Consider the following 22,926-nt stretch of genomic DNA (forward strand, 5'->3'; position numbering starts at 1 on the left):
AGAGCATAATGAGAAACTGAACACGAGTAGCATGTGCAATGGGAGAAATAAGAGAGAAGACTTAAGTCTGGAAGCCAGTAGTTTAGCTGATCCCTGTGGTTTGCTGGGAAGTACTGCAGGCATTTTGACTCTGCGTAACAACCAGTATTCATTTTATTTCCAGGATTAAGCATATGAAAGCTGCATTGTTCTCAAACTTTTAATGTTTTCATGCCATTTACTAAGATTAAGCAGCATGCTGTATATGACCTCAGAGCTACAGTTCTTTCCTTACCTAGTAGGTTATGCAGAATATGCCTGGGAAATAGCTTTGGTTTTCTTCCCTTTCTTTTTTCAGATGAATCTAGAGCTGGTGAGACACGGTATGTTCCTGTGCTGTGGAAGGCTGCAGGAGCATTCTAGGAAGCAGCCTTACACATTCTTGCTTTGGTCTCTTTTCTTTAGATATTCACTATTAGAAAGGAGATACCAGTGAGATGAATGTTCAGTGTAACTTAATCCAGCCATGTTATCTGCAAGGAAATCACAGGAAAAAAAAACATTATCACAGGTGAGAGGCTGCTGTGGTTTTTCAGAGATTTTCATATAATGCTGACTTGCAAAGCCAATACATATTCCTTTTGCAGGACTTCTTCATTGCCATGCTTGGCCTGGGTTAGTATTTTTAGAGTCAGGGTTAGAGTTTAGGTAGAGGGACAGGGATGTTAAAGTTAGTGTTAGGGTTTAGAGTTGGATTTATCATGGTTAGGGTTATTAGCATCAGGGTTAGGATTAGACTTTAGGGATAGAGGTGGGTTTAGAGGGTTAAGATTAGGGTTAACTTTTTTAAGGTTATGTTTAGAGTACTGAAGTTAGTGGTAATGTTAGGGCTATTAGAGTTAGGATTCAGGTTTGGGTTAATGTTAATTTTATTAGCATTAGGATTATGCCCAAAGGGTTATGCCCAGGGTTTGCCTGGAGAGCACCATCAATGGTGGTGCTCATCCATGGGGATGCTCCATCTCTGCAGGTGTTCAAGGCCAGTTTGGATGGGGCCCTGGGCTACCTGGTCTTGTGGTAGGCAACCCTGCCCATGGCAGGAGGGTGGAACCAGATGACTCTTAAGGTCCACTTCACCCTAAGCCATTCTTTGATTCTATGGTTAGAGCTATTAGTGTTGAGGTTCCAGTTAGGGTTAGAGTTATTAGGGTTAGGGCTAGGCTCAGGGTTTGGGTTTGGGTTAGTAGGTTTAGGATTAGGGTTGGTCAGTTCCACAGGTAGTATGTGTCAGCTCTGCAATGTCTGAAGCATCTCTGCTGCATTACCGTTTCATTAATTTTGAAGGAAATAATATTATTGTAGGTTAGGAAATGCTATTGCTACTCAGTCAGTCTAATCCTCTTCATCAAAGTCATAATGCAGTCTTACTGACATTTGAATTTTTTCCCCTTTGTACCATTAGTTTCTTTAGACTTTTGGTGACGTTTATGGTTTTTGGGATGTCTTATTGCAGCAGTGTCAGATCTAGGGGAGAAGTTAGCTCTACTAGTTGCTGTAATATGTGTAGCTGGAGATGTCACCCCACAGAATTCACACTGTACAGCAGTGGGAAAAAGAGAAAGTGTCCAGTTTTGGTAGAAAATGTAGCTTAGTGCTGACCTACCTGTCTCTGCCTGCATTCCTGTCCTAAGCTTTGTGCCGTGCACTTGAGATTGCTGTGAGAGGCACAGGCAGGTTCATAGCTCTATATCCCTTTGGTGGTGCCCCTCAAAATCTAGTGCACCAGTTGCAGGCCAGGCTTGTACCAGCAAACTGCTCACAAGAGCCTCCAGTGTGGTTGTGACCTCAGTAAAAATGTAAAAACCAGGCAGAAAGGGGCTGCAAAGTACAACAGTGCCTCTAGAGTGGAACCTGACTAATAGCTTTGGTCTTGGAACAGCAGAAGTGGAGGATGACAAGGCACTGTATTTTTTTCTCAGACCGTTCACCTTAGCAAAGCAAGGGAAAGATCTCAGTTCTGGGAACGAAGTGAGGAATTTTGGAGTTGTTTCTGCGGCAGAAGAATGAGACCAAGTGCATTGACACACAGAGGCAGCAGCGGGCTGGGTGTGATCTCTGCTCCTTTTAGGCTTGGCAGCCTCATCTGTAAAAAGATCCCCTAGCAAAGGTTAGGAAACGCAATCCCATTCCATGCAGACCCTGACTCTGAGGGGAGAGCGGTGCTGATGGCTGGTGGCTTGCCCTCCCACCTCACAGGCTGGCCCCATCCTGGCAGATTTTGTCGCTGTTTCCCTTTTGGCTGTGAACTTTGGTTGGTAAGTTCTTCCAATCCCCTTTCAGGCTCGGTCTGTGGAAATGCATTCATTGGTCCTTGGGCTGCCTGTCCTCTGCCTTGAGCAGCTGGGGGGCAGAGCCGCAGCTGAGCAGCCTACAAAGGCTCTCCAAGGGATCCCTGCTGGGTGCAGCTGGAACCACCTCCCGAGGCCTGGGAGCCCCTCTCCCAACAAAACCAGGCCTACTGAATCTATAGCAACCTCAAGCAACTGATATTTCCTTCTGACAGTTTGTGGAGTGCTGGGTGTGCACCTGGAGTTGGCATCTCATGACCCCCAAAGGATAAAACAATCTATGATCTTCCACAGGAGAGGGAAAACCCAATCCTACTTTATCTTCTCTTTGAATTAGAAAGAAGAAAACCTTACCACTTCAAGCAAGACGAGAATTCAAACTCCACACAAAAAGAAGAGTTTTGAAGAGTAGTAAGCATTGTACCTGCAGTTTCTTAACAAAACCAAGGAGGAATACTGCTGTTTTAAGGTATAAGAAGCTGTGACAGATGATCCTCCACCTTTCTGCTGAAGTTATTTTACTCCAGGGACAAAACCGTTCTGTTTTCTTTGCTTAAATTTTCTTTTGCTGTCCACATTGCTGCATTCATAGTTGGAACTGAAGGAAAGTTTGCAAGCCACACTGCCTTAGAAAATAGAACATTACATTACCACAGTGCTTTGATTCCTGGCAACAGTCCTTTCCCGTGGATACTGACACACCTACTGTGTTTGGCACATCTGTCTTTTTTCCTTTGAGTACGTTGACAAGCATTAGCCACCGAAATGGAAGAAGTCTGGGTTGTGTATCTGTGCCTGATCTTGTTTGTCATCGTGGTTTATCTAATGAAGCATAACCGACACGTGGAGGAGGTCAAGAAAGAGATGGAAAGCAAAAGCCCTCCACCTTCCTCTTCCTTTTTTCCCAGTAATGTTGGCAAACAACTGGAGCACACCCAGGAGGAGCTGGAGCACTACCTGGACAGGTTAACCCACGTCTTCTTCGACACAGACGCCAGGAAAAGGGAGGGCCACCACGATCAGAAGTCCCACCATCACCAGCACAAAAGCGCCGATGCTATGTCTGAAGCTGTGGAGCACTCAGGAAAGGAGGCAGCTTACTCTCCACATCTGGCAAGCCATACAAGGGTTCAGGTATGAGGCCCATCCAAATCTTCAGGCCCCAGCAGACCTACAGCTCCTGCTTGGGGAGCTAAGCCTGTGGAAATGCACAGCCCATAAATTTGGATGGGGAAGAGGTGGGCGGAAAGCCTCGCTATTCTGAAGAATAACAGTGCTTCCATATTTTTGCAACATTGAGCAGTCAGTGAGAGGAAACCGTGTGTGACCTTACTTTTATATATGTTGCATTCACGTTAGTATCTGTGCATGTGTGTGTCTATCTAAACAACATTCCCTCCTGTGTAAACAGAAACAGGTTTCATTCCTTATTTTCAGAAATGATCGGGCACGTTTTTATCTGTAAAAATCTCCCACTTTTCCGACGGGCAGTAGTGTTTGGCCACTTTGCTCAGGCAAGGATATGGTGTGGTAGGGCACAGGAGCTTTGCAGACACCTGGCCTAGCCTAGGCTGAACACATGCTATTGAGCCATGAGAGAGACTTGGGTAATTTTTCTGCTTTGCATGAAGATGGTGCACAGTGTACTCTGAAAACATGAAAGTTGCTATTGGCAACCTGCAAAATTCTCTTACTTGGCCAAGGCACTTATTTAGGGAATGGAACAAGACACATGCCTTTATATTTTTATCGTTATCCTCATTGCAATACATCAGATTGTGCCCTTGAGATGACAGAGTTGCATGGCAGCTATGCAAGGCTGTGTTACTTTATGCTAGCAGCTGTTTATAGTCTTCATTCTTGAGACACGTATCTTGCAGTGCCAATACCCCTCTGTGTCAGTGAGCACATTCTGGGCCCAGGTGGGACGAAGCCATCCCCTTAGAGGACAGACCTTGATGTCGGTAACCACAGCCTGCCAAAGAACCAAGAGACAGGTTTCTTTTCATAGCATTGAAGGTGCTGCTATAAACAACCTTTTTGGGGAGCCAGGCAGCTCCCTAAGAGATCATAATTCCTTCTTCGTCAAGAGCTGCCTGAGCTATTTGGAGGAATCAGTGCATCCACGTGGAGGGAGAGAGGCAAACATACGAAATGTGAGACTGTTGTGCAGAGCGCATGAGTGGAGGCAGTAATTCCAGTGGTTATTTATTTACTGGCACCTTTCATTTACTAACGTCCATGCTATTAGTTTCATTAGATCTGCTGCAGATCAAAAATAGCAATGATTTTTCATGTGAAAACGCATCGTTGCAAAATAACATCTTCCTCCTGAAGTACAATGGAAAGCTTTTCAACATAATTTTCAACAGCATTAGTGCCAGAAAGGCAGAGTTTTTAATTACGGTCATGCAAAGTGTGTTGGGACAGTTCTGGAGCAGGATTTGAGTGGGCTTGGCTCCCCAGGTACGTGGCGTGATGGAGGTGTTGTTTCTGTGCCACCCAAGAGTTGGGCTTGGGTGGACACATGAAGGCTTTTCCCTCTCCTGGGCCGAGGAAGGACCTGCTCACGGAAGGAGCAGCATTCTTTTCCTTCTGAGCATTTCAATATCTCTTTCAAAGTGAGTGTAGGTTGGTGCCAAGTTAGGATCTCTGGAAAATGAAATCCTCAGTATTGTCTAGCAGAGGTAGGATTTGCAGCAAAAGCTCCTTGGGAGATCACATCAGTCTTCTTAAGCAGGCACATCCAGAATTTCTGCTGGCTTTCCTGCCTGGTTCTGAGAAAGCAGGCAGCTGGTGCTGCTGTGGGAGGGAGGTGGCACGAAACATGCTTTGATGGAGAGAAAACACCACCTAACCAGGCTGGGCAAGCATTCAGGTGCAAATCTGTGGAGATTGAGAATAACAGAAACGGTGCCAGCAGGAGGCTTTGCGGATTCTTTACTGAACTCATTAAATGGACTCTGATCAAGTCGCAGTTGGTCAGTGTCAGTGCAGACACCTTCCATTATCCTGTCTTCCACCAGAGAAAGCTCTCCTGTCTTTTAAACAGATGTCCAAAAGGATGTCTGTCCTTCATTGCACTCATCTAAGCCTTTGTTTAGTAGGGTAGAACCTGTTTCCTTATGAATTTCTATTTGGTTTTGCACGTGACTGTACTAAATGAACTAAAAGCCATTTCCAGAGACTCCCTGTTCTCATGGAAACTGAGTGGTCCACTATGGCAGCCAAAACAGAGCAAGCAAACAGTTGGAATTAACGCCACAAAGCGCAGGAAGGTGGGATGGGTGAAGGTGGAACAGAGTAGTAAGCAGACCATGTAGGAAAAATGTACTCCGAGGGCTTCCTGCTTCATCGAGCTAAATCAGAGCAGGGTTATTCTCAGGTTGTTTTCAGAAGCAATGAAAAATGAGTGGTAACAGATGGCAAGGAGGCGTGGGCCTCCTACTTGCTGGTAAAATAGATCGCCAGCCAAGCTGCGGTACCGTGGATGGTAGTGAATGCGTTCCTGTTAGGACAAGGCAGAATCTGGAAGTCTTTCAACACAGCTGCAGGTTTTAGAAAACCCTCGGCGTCAGCTGTGGGCCACGCAGCGGTTGGAAGCACAGTGCCCCAGCTGGGGATGAGCTGAGAGCTGTATCCAAAGGGACGTGCCCTGCGGCACAGGAAATCCCAGCTCCGAATGGGCATGTCTGAGGGGTCTGCAGCAGGTAAATGCATGGTAACTTCCCCAACTTAAAGGCAGTGACTCTCCTGACACCCAGTCAGGGGCCCATAGCTGTGTACGCTGTGTTCGACGTGAGTCAAAAGGTTCAGTGCCACCAGTGCTGCTGCTGCTGCTGGAAGTGCCTCCCAAGGTCAGTAAATGAATGCAGTGCTGTCTGTAAGTCATGAGCCCCCACCTGCGGCACTGCATCCACCTCCAGCCCTGGCACAGGGACTTATTCAAAGGGAGTTGATAAAAAAAAAAAGATCAAGACCAACTTGTTACATGGACTGATAATGATAGGACAAGGGAGATGGCTTTAAACTAAAAGAGGTGAGATGTGAGGAGAAAATTCTTTACCCAGAGGGTGGTGAGGCACTGGCACTGCTGCCCAGAGCTGTGGGTGACCATCCCTGGAGGTGCCAATGGCCTTGGATGGACCCTGGGGGGCAGCCAGTCCATGGAGGGGTGGGCAGGCCCTTCCCATCCACCCATGCTGTGGTTCTATGATATCAGAACATATATCTGAAAACAGACGTTTCACATTTGCTTCAGCCCTGACTTTTAAAGAGACACATTCCAAGCAGCACGTGGAACTGAGGTTCACCTTGAAACGCGATGAACTTCCAAGCTCTTTTAACATGAGAAGACAGTTCTGCCCTGCTTTTCTTTGCTGTTAAGGAAGCGAGGACGTTCCAGCAAGCTGATCAGAGGTTCAGTGCCTTTCAAGTCTATCATCGGTAATGAGGTTTACAGGTACAGAATTTCCTTCCCCTTGAATCACTTTCCCCGTCCCAGCAGCTGGTGACATTTAAGTAACAGCTATATTTGTAGTCTAGCAGATTAGGATTTTTTAACTTGCAAGATTTAACTCTGGTTGGCTGAAAAATTAATTGTGATATAAACCTTCACGTGATCCATAAGAATCCAGTATGTACCAGCAGTTGGTAATGTGAGCCAGCAACCAGCAATGTAGATGTGCATGAATCTGCTCCATGCCTTACAAGAGAGGGACTGACAAAGACTGAAAAGGAGAAGAAAATTCCTTTAATTGTTTGTGCTTTGTTTGCTTGTAGGAGGTTTTGTATACACTGTGTCTGGGAGGTGATATAGAAGAATATTCCAAGAATAAGTCAAAACTGTCATCTTGCACGACCCCTGTTTTTAGACTTGTTGAATAATTTCTAGTTTCAGTAGTGGATGTAAGATTCTTGTTAAAGAAGGTAAATGGAGGGGTATAGGATGACAAATAAGCAGGAATATTAGAATGGTAGACGATGGAAATTTATGTTCCTCTGTGGATCTTTGCTCTTGAATGACTGTTCAGACTGGACATTTTCAAGAGCTCTGTTCCAGGTTTTGAGGACTTTGTGTAAGAAAATTTCAGCCTTGGTGTTAGCCATAAGCTGACTGTATTGTAAATGTCATCACTTGGTATCACCATCACGTTTTGTGATGGGGCATCTTCAGTCGTGTGACATGCTCATACAGCTGGGTGAGATGAGATGAAGAAAGAATACGTGGCTGACGCAAGAAGCAATTCAGTTATTTCAGGAAAGATTAGAAAGAGTGGATATTATTTGATGGAAAACCAATGTATGTTTGGTAGCCTTGGGTGTTTCCTTTCCTGGCTGTTTGAATGAGGTATTGGTGAGGTCAGGCAGGCGAGATGGCAGCAGCAGAAGAAAATGACCATAAACAGGCAGGCAAGCTCTTAATATCATACCAATAATAATATCAGTATGGCTTTATCCTGTTGGCATGTCAGTTTGTCCTCCGTGCTGTGCTCTGCAGTGGCAGTGTTCCGGCCTTTGATGTGTAGGACTCTGTTTAACTGAAGGGAAATCTCGATCACAGTGTTGTCAGTACTCTGCTCTGAGTGTTGCCAGGCCTGCAGCAGGACCCCTGCCCGCCTCTTCGGGTGAGCAGAACTGATCTCAGGGGGGTATTCACACTGTTTAACTTCAGACGTTTAACTTAGGTGCCCCGAGGCACGATTTGGAACACTGAAGTTAGAAGCAAAAATAAAACGTCTAATGTAGTCTTGATGAAGGGTGTGATTAACCACGTCCCAGCTCCCTTTGCCTTTAGCCTGTACCACCCTGACTGTGGTATTCCCACTGAAGAAGAGAATGAGATCTAGAAGTAAAGCATTGCAGCTCAGAAATTCCAAAGCCTTTCAATGCTTGTTAGCACTTACAAGAGGCCTAAACCCTTAACTTGTCTAACTTGAGAGGGAGGAGTATGCCTGATTGCTGACTTAGATGCCTACAAGTTCCACACATAAAGCCTGAGCTAATTAACCACTGCTGCTACTGTACACAGGAGTAAACAGGCATCCTTGGAAGGTGATCTGTTCTGTGCATTGGCACTTCTGTTCAGATGGGTTGCCAAAGCTGGGTGATGAGTCCTGGCTCCTTTGCGGTGCAGCACTGTGTGGTACGGATGCCTGGTGGAAACTCAGTGCAACTCAGTTGGAGCAGTACTCCGCTCACACTAATTAGCTCAGTGTTCTCCTTACTAATTATTTCAGATTGCTTCACTATTTGCAGATCACTGCCATAGATTTTTTTTCAGGTTTTCACGAGGGGGACAAAAGTGGCCAAAATATCTAACTAATTGCTGTGGCCAATGGGCCAGAATAAGAAAAAGGACCTTTCCACTAAACTCAGGGTTTTCAGGACATACTTGTGTCCCCGAGAGAATGCATTCCCTTTAATCCCAGTTAAATAAGTTATCAAAGAGATTAACAGATGAGCAAATCTATACTTTAGTCTTAAACTAAAATGCCTGTTACTTGGGCAGAGTCATTCTTGTGATCATTCTGTGGTTTAAAGGCAGTGCAGAAACTGACTGAATATCTCAGGAAATTGCATGCAGACAGAAGGCAATTCTTCAAGTGGATGCTTGAATTATCGACTTGGTTTCTGTGGCATCCCTTTTTAATCCAATCCAGTTGATAGTAAACACGTCTCCTCTCAGTTTGGTACCTGCCAGAGTCCTGGCATGAGCCATCACAGTCCATGCTGTGCCTTTTTTATAGACGTGCATAGGATTGTGTGCTTGGATGATCTTTGTGCCTTTGGACAAATGTCCAGTTCAATGTCAATGTCAATGTTCAGAAAGCATTAATCTAAATCTCAAATGCATCTGGGAGAAAGTCAGATGAAGAGAATAAGGCCAAGGCTGTGCAACCTGAAGGACACAGGGAAGTGAGCTGGGGATGATGGTGTGCTTGCTCTGTTTCCTTGCAAAAATGTGAGCTAGCCAGCAGAACTGCCAAGCATCAGATTTACAGCAAAGAGCAGCACTCACAGAGCACAGCTGTGAATTTCTGCCAAACAACAGCACGGCAGTCAAATGTATGGATTTCTAAAGAACTACATGCATTTGTAAAAGCTGTGGTCACGAGAGGCTTTTAAACACTTTCATCCCTGAGTGCAAGAACCAGAAGGACAAATATCTACATAGGATCAATTAAAAAACAAGCAAACAAGCAACAATCCTGTTACCTTGTGTATGCCATGTCCTAGATTTGGGCATGACCATTATTCGATGACCATCTTTCCTCAGCAAATGGGATAAGCAGACCAAAGAGAGGCAGGGCACAGTGCTGAGCATTCAGCCTTTGCAGCCCGGCCAGAAGGGATGAGATTCTCCACTCCTGGCAAACACACAAAGTGAGCTCACAGATAAATCAGCAGCACCATTTGTTCCAGCCTGCCTCACTTCTGATAAACCAGGTTTCAAGATCTTCTGGTCATCAGAAGAGAATCCAACATAGTTGCTAGCTATCCAAATTGCAGGAATGAGCAATGATACCAGAATGTGTAATGACAGATTTACAATCGATCACATAGCAGTCCTCGTGTTGGGGACAGCTGAAGGGCTTTGTGAGAAATGCTAGTGCATTACAGAGGGCTCCAAAGGAGCACACAGGTCTACAGCAAGGAGTGAACCCTTCAAAGAGCCATTATAAGCCCAAAGGTATTTTTCTAGACAGGATAAAGACTTCCGTCTGCCAGTGGGACAAAGATACCACTTTCTTGGGATGGATCAGTTTGGACTGACCCGGGATTTGGGAGCTAACAGTGAGGTAATAATAATTAGTATCGACCCCTTTTCAGATTCCCAGTCTTTGGTGAATAGGACAGCATTATGGCCAGGGCTCAGCAGCTCTGGGTTCTGCGCCTCACTTTTCCGCTTCAGCTCGGATAAGTCTCACTGCAGGCTTTATTCAGCAGAGCACTTGGAGGCAGCCCTCAAGACCAGGTTTACAGAGAACTGTATATTCTTCAGATAGACTCTGATGGGCTGTTTGGGGCCCCTGCTGAGTGTACGGCACAGGTTGCTCACCTTCAAAGCCTTTGAATGCACATGAGGAAGGTTGGAGAGTCCATTATGCTCCCAGGAGACACAGCCTTAGCCTGCCTTCTGAAAATGAAGTCAATCCACCCATATATAAGTAAGCCGTAAGAAAGGGCAATATGGTGCTGCAAGAGGAAGAAGAGTAATGGCCCATTTAAGGCTTTTAGTATTCTAACCATGAGATGAGGAAGGGGACTGACCAAGAATAATGAAAGCTTGCATGCAGGGGCAAAGTCAAGAGGTGCCAGCTAATGCTCTGAGGCTATGGAGGTAAGACAGAAAGGATGTGATGAAGGGTCTTTCTAGGAAAAGACAGAGTATGCCTATGGCATGTCAAGTTTGGCAAAGGAGACAATGCCTTGGCAGAGACACCGGGATAAAACACCGATATTAAGGAAATAGGTGGAAATATTTTAAAAGTTTTTGATTGTACGCAGCACAATTTGAGAACAGAGAAGGTGACTGCAGCTTCCAGCAGGACCTGGAAGAAAAGAACTGATGGCAATGTGAGCACAGAGTGGGCTAGAGGACTGTGAAAAATAGAATAGGACAGTAAATTGGAAAAGCAGGTGAGTAGGAAATGTAAAAAAGCATATGACTGAGAAAGAATGAAGGGGTGGTGTTTGGGGATAGAAAGCCAGATAGGACTATGGTCTATGGACCAGGGTTTGTAGATTTGTCGACTGTCAGAAGTGTTTTCATCAGGGCTGGAAGTGAAGAGTCAAGATGAATTCAAGAAGTCATGGGACAAGAGGGTTGAAAGGAGCGGGTCAGGAGTAACTAACTGAGCTTCCCCAGAGTGAACAAACAGGGCTAATGGCCAACTCAGTAGGTGGAGAACTGGGCAGAGAGTCACTGAGCCCAGAGAGCCCACAGGATGGGGAGAGGGCAAGTCAGAGTGGTGAGAGAGGAACGGTGAGGAGCAACCCGCAAGAACTCAGTGAGAGGAATTGCCAAGAAGTGGTAAAACTCTCTGTAGGTTTGAATAAAACTCCCCAGCAGAGCTGCTGAAGCTGTCTATTGTGTGCCCACTGTTAGCCCACTCAAGTGTGAAGATCTGTACGTTAGTTTAAATCACTCTTAAGATGTTCTAAGTCATTTTTGCTTTGCCACCAGCATACGCCTTGGCTCAGCTGACGGTAGTGTGTTGAGATGTGGTCATTTGATCTCTTGCAGTGAGTCTGAGGAAGGGTGGAGCAAAATCACTTCTTGCATCTGGCGATGTCCAGTGGCACTGGCACATCTGTGGGTGGCAGTTCCTCGACAGGCCTGAGCTTGATTCTGTAATGTCTGCTCTGCATTAGACGCCCTTTGGGGTTTAGGAAAGGCAAGTCGCTGAGAGCCGGGCAGCCATAACCAAGTCGGGTGTGAGGGAAGCACTAATCCTGTGTGTAATTGCTTGGCAGGAGGAGCTGCTGTGGTTTCCCTATAAATTGTTTGTGCCCAGGGGAGCCAGCAGTCTTGAGTCGTACACCAGCAGCTTGTCAGGCTCTGTGGTCTGCTCCTCCTGCTGCTCTTGTTCAGGCTCTGTTCTGAGGCTCCGGACTCTCCGGGCATCCTGGTGTTTCTGTGAGGTCGTGTCAGAGGCCAACACTTTGTGGAGCAGCTGGAAAACCCATGGTTCTTAAGAGCTGCCTCCTGTTTGAAAGCAGTCTTGGTCCCAACATCACCTTCGCCCTCGGCCACTGCCTGCCCCTCCACCTGGCGGTGTGGGGCTCCTGCAGGCAGGGTGCTGCTGTATGGGCAGCCTGACCAGCACCGCATTGAGTTACAGTCAGGCCCCCACAGGAATGCAGGGCCCTGCCAGCGTGACCCGTTCAGATATCCCAACCAACAGCAGGAGCCACTGGCTGTCTTTAAACCAGATAGGTCAAGTTAATGTCACAGCGCGGCCTTGCCAGAAGGAGGGCTTCTGGAGTGCAGTCTGGGGGAGATAGCTGGGTTTGCTTTTCCCATTTGTCCTGTATTTTTCCATTCCTTTGTTCAGCCGCTCCTTCCCACAGATCAGCACTGACCTGTTGGGAAGGCACCAGGTTTGGGATGCCGGCGGGCGATGGTGAAGCCCTGGTGGGCCAATCTTTCCCTGGCTTGCTCAGATGGCCTCTGGGAGCTGTTTGAAGCCCATGGCTGCTACAGCGTGAGCCACCAAATAGAGAGACCCCTCAATGAAAAGCCTGAGCGGCAGCAATCTGTCTGTGCACCCAGCAAGAGTCTTCTCAGCCTAAAGATCAGGTCCTGATCAAGCTGCTCGCACCTGCCATGCAAGTAAGGAACGTGACTCCTTGCACCAGCTCCCTGCAAGGAAACTTAGTAAGCCACAGCTGTGCTTGGAGACAAGAGAAGCAGATTTAGGAGCGGAGTGCAGAGATTTATTTTACAAGCATATGAGGAGTGACCCAAAGGGCGCCCGCCTGTGAGCTGACCTGAAGTGCAAACCCGCTGTTCACAGCATCAGCAGGCAGGCGCTGGGCTCGTGGCTGATCCGCTGTAATCCATAGGCTCTAGGAAAACAATCTAACACGTCCTTATCATTAAATACTCGTGTGAGAGCTCAGGAGTCACTTGTATCCCTGCTTCTGGTTTGTAGCTGCAGCAGAGTTTTGCTGGCAGCACTCAGTGCTATTTGCTGAGAGAGCAAAGCGTGGCAGCTGGCTGCAGCCCTGCGTGTTCGTGCCTCCACTGCTCCGACACAGCCCTCGTCCTTAAGTCACGTTCATTTCCAAGCTGCCATAAGCAGGATGAGTGCAGAACATGCAAGGCACAATCGAGAGCTTGGAAGATATTTTGGGGTTGGTTAAAAGGGGATTTCTGTATTCAGCTGCTCTGTGTCCAAGGATGAGTCTGAGGTGCTGCAGGGAGGAGCAGTGGGGCAGCAGTGCAATGAGAGCAGCCACGGCAAGGGGCTATCAGCAGCAGAGGGCACTGACAGTGACAGCAGCGTGTGGCTGACGTGTACAGGACCAAAAATGATACTTGCATGTACAGTAAAGCAACTTAGAGTTGTGTTCTTTTCTTCCTGTGACAGTAAACGAAGGGATTCTTTGTTCTGATCTTTTGAAGTCAGTGGAACGGTTTCCTTTATTATCCCAAACTACAAAGCCACAAGTACTCACCACCTGGGGATCAATGCCCGTGTTTCCATAAGAAATTCTGTGAGACTTCAAACGCCATTTCGCCTCATTTCTTTTCCTGGTTCATCTTTTTCTCTGCTGTGTTTTGTGCTGAGTTTTGTTCGTCGTCGTTCCTCCTTGTGCATGTCAGCCACGCCAGTGATGTCTTTTGGAAGGATGAGCAGTGGCCGTTCTTTGCTCTTTCACCCAAACCCTGGAGCATGCAGAGTGCCAATTTTCAGGTCTCTGAATGTTGCTTTTTTTAAGGAAAAAAAATCCTGAGAAGGACTTTGCTCTTGACGTGGTTGCACAGCAGCATAACTGAAGGACTCACGCTGGATGGGATGGAGACCACTTTGCTGGGTGGAGCAGCTGAAGGCAGCTGAGAGCAGGAGGGCTCCAGCTCTGCTCCTGTGGTGCCCGTGGTCTTAATCGTAGCGATGGTGGAAAGCCCCAGGGCTTCCTGCTCTTCTCTCAGAGCAAAGGGACAGGTCAAGGAGGCACCCACCTGAGGTTGTTATTCTTTTTTGTTTGTTTTGTTTTGTTTCTGAACAGGAGAGAACCACTCCTCCTGGAAGCACTGAGAATATTGTGGAAGAGATTGGTGAGTTGGGCCAAACTCTAAGATTGTGCTTTTGCCACTTCAACCAGAAGTGATGGGGTGAAATACCCTTGGCTTTGCCCTCTCGTGCATGAACATCTGTATTTCCAGCCAGCTGTTCAGATTCCTTCTTCGTTAGCGCTCAGTGCTGTGCAGTATCTGCCAGGCACAAGGGGTGTCGTTGACTTCAAAACCAAACTTTATCTTGTCCCCTTACAAAGCAACCCTTCCTTCACGTGGAAGCGGTGAGACCACAATTTGAGACTTCAGGGCTGGTCAAATGAAGGAGAGCTGCACCAGGATGGGCCATGTGGGGTTCATGCTTGTCCCAGCCTTTCAACCACCGGCAGGTTCCCAGCCAGCCCTCAAAAACATGTAGTCGACAACTGCTTTTGGTGGCAGCTCCTGGAAGCTTTAGATGTTTTGCTACTATTGTCCACAAAAGTATTTTTTTTAACAACATGAAATAATTAAATCCATGTTTTGTTTTAGAAGAAATCTTCTGAAAGAAAAGCATTTATCAGTAACAAGATAATCTTAGTTTGGATGCTGTTCTTATGAGGAAAATATTTAAACCTTTTCACCTCCAAACCTACTTTGGCCTCCCTTACCTCCCCCTGGGTTTGGTTGTTCTCTGTTTAGCTTTAGTGGGAAAACACAGTGGGTGATTCCCACTGGACCCGTGCACTTGGCATCCCATCTGTGTGTTCTAGATAGATGCAGTCACTTGTGAATACCAGCATTACCTGTTCAACTATTTAAATAGTCATATAAGTATACTAGTCCTATCATGAGCATCCTTGCAAATTCTTGCCTTTGGTCTGCAGCACCTCTAATGCATCTTCATGTCCCAAGGGGCCACACACCAAAGGCTTACTGCAAAACCAGCTCTCAGACCGGCTGGGCCGTGTGTTGGATGACTTGACTACTCTCCAGCAATTTAGAATTGTGTGTATTAAAAGGAAGGAAGCCCTCATAATTTCAATTTCCTCTGCTTTATCAGACACAGGTAAAGCCACTTCGCTCACTTCCTTCCTCATTTTGTAAACTCTACAGATTTGTGTTTGGAAACCTCAGCTCATTTTTATACAGACTAGCTGCACACACATTTAACATAATAACTGTGTGTGCACTATTCGACAATGGTGAAATGTATGTGCAACACACAAAGCACAGGCACAGATTTTCACTTCACCAGTGGGTAAGGAAGAGACCAAACAGCAACGCACTGATGGCAGCTCTCCAAAAAGTGACCCATTTCTGGCCATTCTGTTTTGTGCTTTTCTATGCTGCCTGAACCAATGTGAGAAACAGAGCAGGTGAGCAGGTGAGGCACTTTCTAGGAAAGCAGGAAAGACAGCTTCAGGTACTGGAGGAGGGTGTGTTGCACTCGTCAGGCCTGCTCTCTTAGCCAGCATGGAGAAGAAGGGAGGCCAATGGAATGGCCATGGAGCCATTTGGTGACCATTCCTCTGTATGCACATAAGGACAGTGAGCGTGCTGGAGCCAGCGACTCCCTAATTCTGCCTGTGTGGGGCCGAGTAAATCACGGCTGCAGAAGCCCCTCTTGGTTCTTGAAGAGTGCGTGGGCTGTGGTCTCCATGTGCTGTGCAGTGGTTGTGATTTCAGGAGGTCAGTGTGCTGGGTTTCCAAACATACCAACCCACTGGAAAATCATAATCAAGCTGGAGAGGATAGATGTATTTTCAGCCAAGGAAAGGGGTCAGTGTTTACATAGGATGCAGCACTTGGGGCAGCCATTCCAAACCTCCTTAGCCCCACCAGCAACTATTGCCACACAAACTTCTGCAGGGCCTGCTGAAGACTTCGAGGGGCTTATCAACAGAGCTCTCTCTCTCTTTGTCCTGCTTCCAGAACAAGCGGTTCAGGAGACTGTAGACACAGATCTCTATGTGAGGAGAAGACAGCACCCGTCTGCTTCCAGGAGATACCATGAGGGTCACTGGTAAACACAGCTCTCTGTGGGTACCCTTGTTTTGGCTGTAGCTCTCCTTGCAACCTCCTTCTTTTATTTTCTTGCTCTCCTGGGCTCTGTTTCTGCTAAGCTCAGACGTGTCCTTAAGGGGCTGGGGGGAGAGGAGAGCTGCTGGCACCTCCCAGTGGTGTTGGTGGCCCTGTGGGGAGGCGTTTGGTGGCCCTGGGGCTGGGGGCTGCTGCAGGAGGCAAGAGGAGCTGCAGGAGTGGGTGAGGGAAGGGTGATGTTGTGAGAATGCGGGATGTGGAGGAACACAAAATAATCCCGGGATATTTCTCCTTCTCTGATTGTGGCAGAAGCTTGGGCCATGCAGGAGGAGGAGAACTGGAGAGCAGGTGGCACTATTTCCTTTCTTGATGTGGGCCGGTGAAGAAAGGTTTTCATGAGTGACCTGAATTGCTTGACATGTCAGCAAGGGTTTCCATCACTACTCTGTGTCCTATCTGGGGAAATGCAGTGGAAATGGAGAGGTCTTTCCCAGTGCAATGCCTCTGGGTGGCAGCTGAGCCCCTGATGGCACCCAGTGTCCAGCCAGCATCCTGTTGGGCTGCAGTGGCCATGCAAGGCACTGCACTTGGTCTGCCTTGTCTGAGCTGTCCTCCATCGCTGTGCAGACATGCGGGGCGTTGTGCTCTGGGTACGAAGAGGAAAGGCTTCATTACTGTGGCAGAGCCACTGCATGCAGACTCATCCCTCAGAGTCCTCCAGGCTGAAGGACTAGAGCTGAAGAGATTGAGAGTGGGCTCAGCCCGAAGTTTGCCATGACCCAGGTGACAGGAAGGGGAGAAATTGCACCTATGGAAGCCCCAGGTGTGCTCTCACAGCCAGGCAGCTGTCTGTCCAGTTTCCTGGCCACTTTGGGAAAAGTAGGAGAGCAGTGTGGGTATAGGATTTGTGCAAACAAGAGAAGAGTGTGACTACCTTGTGCTGTTCAGCCACTAAAAGGCACCTGCTTGGGATTCTTTTTCCTTCGCTGTTTCATTGCTCAATACTTAGATGCACTCAGAGAACACTTCTGTAATCCACAGCTTGGGGGAGCTTGGTTTCACACAGCCGCACTCCATCGTCGTGCTTTTGTCTGATGTAGTGCACAGATGAATGCGTGTGCAAACAGAGACGCGTGGGTGTGTGTTCTTCTAGAGCATCCTTGCTCAATTCCTCCTGCTTTAGCATACGTGAATCATTTGTTCAGGTTTCATGAACTAAATGCAGTTGGGGGTGGTTTACATATGCATGCTTACTGTTAGGTACTCCCTCCCAGCGGTGTTTGTGATGCACTATCTGTATGCAGTATATCATATCATATACAGCATGTGTGTATGCTGTGCATGTGTAATGAGACAGTTTAACCTTGTTTTGGCTCTGCAAGGTAAGCCACCCCAAATCCTCTGGGCAATTTAGAGCTGACACAGAGCCCCTGAGCATCAGGTTATCTTGACAGCTGAAGTAACCTTCCTTAGGCACGCCAAGTATCTGCCAGTTTATAATTAGAGCCCTTTCCTTGGCAGCTGCACCAGTGCAATGTCAGCTCAGAGAGAGGTGGGGAGAGTGGAGAAGGGCTCTTGGTGCCTCCCAGCGCACTGCAGAAAGGACATTCAGAGAGCCCATATCTCAGGAGGCAGCGAGCTGGGAAGAGGACATCCCTTTCTATCAGGGCTGCTGAAAGCAAGAACTTCTCACGCGCTCAGAGCCAAGGGTTTAGAGTTTGTTTTGACCACCTTTGCAAAAATGTCTGGATAAACAGCCTCAGCTTTTCATAGCTGAAATGCTTTTCAAGAATGGGCAGCAGGTCCCTGCATGTTGGAAGGGCTTTTGGCAATATCTGCTGTGGTTTCTGGTTTGCTCATCTGCGCTCTCACAGCTCAGCCCTGGTCTTACTTCATTCTGGTGTTAAGTCCAGCTTGGGACACTGAAGCCATTTGAGTTTTACACCTGTGCAAATAAGATGAGAGCTCAGGCTGGAGCTGTCAGTGTACAAAGAGCTCTGCAACCAGACAGGCAAAGAGCAGCCTGGTGGGGCTGGTTCTCCTCTCTCCCCTTTCCATCCCCAGTATGGCAATCAGGGCAGAGCACTGCCCCAGCCAAGCAGTGGGATACTGCCAGCAGGTTCTCACTTTGCTCCCCATGATTTGAGCTGCCATGTCCTTAGACCATGAGATACATCAGCAGGTCTCACCTGCAATTGCTGGGCTGAGGACCACTGCTCTGCCTAGCAAGTATTCTCCCTGATGCCACTGGTTTGTTTCTGCTTTAGCTTCAGGATGCAATTATCTTCCCCTCAGTAATTGCCTGCATATTTTTGTTCTGTTCCTTTCCTGCAGGCCTGAAACAGCCAGCAAGCCTGAGACCGACAGCACTTAGAGCAGTTGCTGGTATGTGTCCCTTCCCTCACTGCGCATCGCAGTCAGCTCCATCGTGGCGTTAGGTGGCCACAGCTTGCAATACCCCTGTGCCGTGGTCATTACACGTAGCTGTCCTGTTAAACCCTGTGTCCACGGATTGAGAATCAGACGGTCCCTGAAGAAGGCCACTTCTCCTCCCCACTTCCTCTGTCCATGCCCAGGGAGCCCCTGGGCAGCACTGCAGGGTGGGAGGGTTGGGCTGGTGTCCTGAGCTCAGCCTGCATTTCCTATAACATCCCCAGCAGGCTTGGGGTCCCAATGCTTCTTCCTGGCCTGCATGCCATTGCTTCCACGCCTGGATGCTTCAGGGAGGAGGATGGAGGGAGATCCCATCTCCTTTCTGTCTGCGTTGCCCCACCACTGCAAGGCTCCTGCCTCGGTCTCGTGGTCTCTGTGTTTTCCATGAGTACCTTGTTACCAATCTGTGAAGATCTAGGCCCTGCTGGGATACAGCCTGAGCCTCTCTGAGCAATACAGAGCTGGCAGAGGTGTTGCTGGCTGCAGAACTTTGCAGAGCCACCTGAACAAGCCGCTCGCTCACCTGAAGTTGCATTTACTCAGTGCCCAGAGAACTCCCAGGACCCAGCAAGGGGCTGAGAGATGGTGAAAACTCCCGTTTGTCAGGAGGATCAGAAATCCAGAAATGGAAATATACCTCTATAGCCATTACTGTCATCTGCCTTGAAGTGAATCTAGCCCTGTAGTGGGGGTTTGCTCCTGGGGAATAGTTTAGGTGCCCACCAGGTGCCCACCTGGCCCCATCGGAGCTATCCCTGGGATCTCCCCAGCTTCCTGCTGTCATTCCCAGAAGAGCAGATCTTCTGTAAGCCCCAAGTTACAGCTCTCACACCTTGCAGAGCTTTGGATGCCTCATAGCATCTCTGGTGGAACTGGACACCTGTGCTTAAACACCTGAATTGCATCCTGATTTCATCGTGTTTCCCAAATGAGTTTACATCTGATGTTTACTTTGCGTGCACATGCTCTGCGTGGTGTAGGAAAAGGAACTGCCCCTCCTCTGCCCTTGTGGAGATCTCAGCAGTCTGCTGCTGGGAAAAGACTGGGAAAAGAAAGGGAAGGGAGAGGAGGAAGCAGAACCCATAATCAGCACCAGCCTTGCTGGATTTGCCTTCTGACCAGGTCACGGACCACCAATGCTTACTCCTCCTCTTTGTGTGCTTCCCACTCCTGCAAGCCTCTGTCTTTGGGTACCAACTTAAGTCCAGCCTCACTCCCTCTCCTTCTGTTCCCCAACAGCTCCGGCTTCCATGGCGTGTGGTGGCAGCTTGCAGAACTTAGCGGCATTGCAGCCTTCCTGGAGGAGACCTGGAGTGAACCAAGGGGTTTGGTGGGGGGGGTGGGGTCAGGGCATCTTTATGGCAAACCTGGGTGAGGGGAGGAAGAACATTCAACATTGCAGTTCTACTTTAGGTAGGACAAAGAGCTTTCCCTGTGCTGAGGCCAGGTCAGGTACATTTGCTGTTTCTTGAGAAATAAACACTTCATCTTGTTTGTAAAGCTGCAGCATTGATCTAATCAGAAATTTACTGGCAGCATCCCACACAGCTGCTGGGGTTGGCAGGCACCACTCTACACCAAGAGAAAAAAGCAATGCCTAAAAACAGAAGGCGAAATCTCAAGAAGCACCAAATGATTTGGCCTGGCCAGTTTCTTTTTGAGTTAGGCACTGCAGGAAGTGCCTGTTTCAGGTACCTTGCAGAATGCAAAGCTGTTCCATGACCTGAGAACATCGATAGCTGGCAGCTGTCTGGCTTGACCCTTCTGGCTGAACTGAGATGGGGTTTGCACACACACACTGCTGACACTGGGGGCTGGCAGTGCTTAGCTCCATCAGGGGCTTCCAGGCAGAAGCCGTTGCCTGCTGCTTCGGTTCAATATCTGCAAATTGAGAGAGGAGCCAGAGAGTGCTGGGGCCGGACACTGGAGGGTTTTCCATCTCCAAAGCCCTTTCCCATATGGCAACATTTGAAAGTCAGAGGAGTTGGATGTGACCAGTGACACTGGGAGACAGTGACAGAAGCTCTGTGGGGCAGAAGAGTAAACAGTAGGTAGAAATGCACTGGGTGCTGATCCATCATCTCCTAACCCACTAAACCCCATCCACCAGCTTTTCAGTTCCTTCTTTGCAGTGTAAAGGCTGCCCCAAAGGCCTTGCAGCACTCTCATCTGCTGTGAGCACTTTACATCCTTGTGCTACAGTCCCTGTGATATCACATGGGATGCACAGCACCAATCAATTTAGTCTGCCAGGAAAAAAAGAAAAAACACCTCTACAGATCTCTCAATTCACAGCCATTCCAGCCAGCAATGCGGGAAGGAAAAAAGCTGAAGTGGATAAATAGTGAGGATTTCCTCAAGACTTCATCTAGAATGGTTGCAGGTGAGCAACACAGAGGTGCTGAAAATAGCCTCCGAGCAGACAATGGCTGCCAGGGTCATCCTGTGTGTGGTGCTGCCCTTCCAGGCAGGATCCTGGCAGCACACAAAGCCTACAGCTCCTGTAGCTCTGCCCCCAGCTCCCCCACAGTCTTCCTAAGCCCTGACATCTAATCCTAAGGGTGGGGAGCGTGTCCTTGTTGGGGGCTGTGAACTCCTGCCTGAATACTTCACTTTGCTCCTCAGATGGCACATAACCCCTCACCCAAGCAGCAAATGCCTGACATCTCAGCCCACAAGGGACAGGCCAGCAGCTCTGAAAGCGCTTTGCTGGAAGCAGTACAGAGGTCTTCAGCTTCAGGAGGGCAATGCATGTTAGACTTGCTTGCAGCAGTAGCCTTAGAGGCAGCACATGCAGCAGCCTGCGCTGTAGAAGTAGCAGTGAAATGGAAAGGTCCTGTGAACACAGGGAGGAGCTCAGAGGTGCCTCTGTTGCAGCAGCAGCGCAGTGCTGCTCCGCACATACACGGCCAGGCACGGCTCACCACAGCTGGGTGCTGGCACAGGCTGCGGATGGCCCACAACGTCGTGCCTCCCATGACCATCCAGGCACCAGCAGCTGGGTGCAGACTGGCCTCGTTTCAGGGTGCTTGGAAGCCTCCCCAAGGCAGCCTCCAGCAGCACGTGTGTCTGTGTGCACAGCAGAGTCAGCCCGTTCCTTGTACGAACCACCAGCCATCAGAGCAAAACCAATAAACACTGAGCTCTTAGTGCCTCCTGCCTGCTGGAACTGCTGACCTGAGCCTCGCTGCCCCACTCTGTGCTTCACCTCCCCACATCCCCTCCCCACTCAGTCCACGTGTCTGGTGGCACCTCGGCCACATCCACGCGGCCACACAGCCTTGTCTGGGCGCAGTGCCTGCGTGTCTCCAGCAGGACGTGATGCAGCAGTGAGCACCCACTGCTGAACGCCCACTCACTGTCACCTCAGCCCCATGCTGGCTCCAAGCACATCCTTGCTACTCCCCAGGCCCGCTGGCGCGCATCCTGCAGCCAAGGGACAGCAGCTGAACTCACTCCAACACCAAAGGACTCCGCTGGAAGGCTGCAGCCTGCTCTGCCCCCGGTGGGAGGACCCCACTGAGATTGGACCCCCAGGGCAGTGAGAGCTCAAAGCTTTCCTCTTCGTGCTGTGGCCCAGGGCTGCTGGCCCACATCCCTGCAAAACAGACACAAAGAGAATGTGGGCATCAGCAACAGGCCCGAGAACATCAGCCATGAGTGGGACGTGAACAGGAGGCCCAACCTGGCCCTGCCTCACTGCCCTGGGCTCCCTGCCCCACACCTGTCCTGGCAGTGGGCCTGCCATGCTTTTTGCCTTCCCAGAGCTGTGGGTTCAGTGAGAAAGACCCAGGAGGGGCAGCAGGAGCTTTCTGTGTGCCCGAGCACCAGCAGAGTGCTCAGGGGTGTGAGGGGACACGGAAGAGGCTGGGATCACACAGGGGACAACAGGAGCCCTGGCTGTGCCACCTCAGGCCAGAAAGGGCTGAGTCGGGTCCCCTTGGGAAAGGGATTTTCCCCTCCCAACAACTCTACACCACCCTTTGTGCATTAGAAGCCCTGTGATTGCATAAACACAGTGCTTTCAAAAATCACAGAACTGCAGGATCACAGAATGGCAGGGGTTGGAAGGGACCTCAAGAGATCATCGAGCCAAACCGCCCTGCTAAAGCAGGTTCCCTACAGTAGGTCCAACGCTCCATCACCTTCACCATAAGGAATTTCTTCCATATGTTAACACAGAACTGCCTGTGTTCAAGTTTTAGGCCGCTGCTCCTTGTCCCATTGCTATACAACACCGAGAAGAACCTCCTCCATTTGCCTCGCACCTCCCTTTAGATATTCATAAACATGAATCATCTTCTTTTCCCCAGGCTGAACAGACCCAACTTACTCAGCCTTTCCTCATCAGGGAGGTGCTCTACGCCCCTCATCATCTTTGTGGCCCTGTCTTCAATG

General features: G+C 48.8%; 1 protein-coding gene across 1 annotated transcript; it reads left to right on the forward strand.

The window, feature by feature from the left end:
* The first annotated feature begins 557 nt into the window (after positions 1-557).
* Positions 558-21,679, forward strand: LOC146543276 (uncharacterized). The gene is made up of 5 exons (XM_085237212.1): positions 558-3,461; positions 14,067-14,115; positions 15,988-16,094; positions 18,430-18,480; positions 19,768-21,679. Exons 1-3 carry the CDS (start codon positions 3,093-3,095, stop codon positions 16,080-16,082), a joined length of 513 nt encoding a protein of 170 aa, XP_085093338.1. The 5' UTR covers positions 558-3,092; the 3' UTR covers positions 16,083-16,094; positions 18,430-18,480; positions 19,768-21,679.
* Positions 21,680-22,926: the final 1,247 nt, after the last annotated feature.

This window comes from Meleagris gallopavo, chromosome 16, assembly GCF_905368555.1.
Source record: "Meleagris gallopavo chromosome 16, MGAL_WU_HG_1.1, whole genome shotgun sequence".
Lineage (NCBI taxonomy): Eukaryota > Metazoa > Chordata > Aves > Galliformes > Phasianidae > Meleagris > Meleagris gallopavo.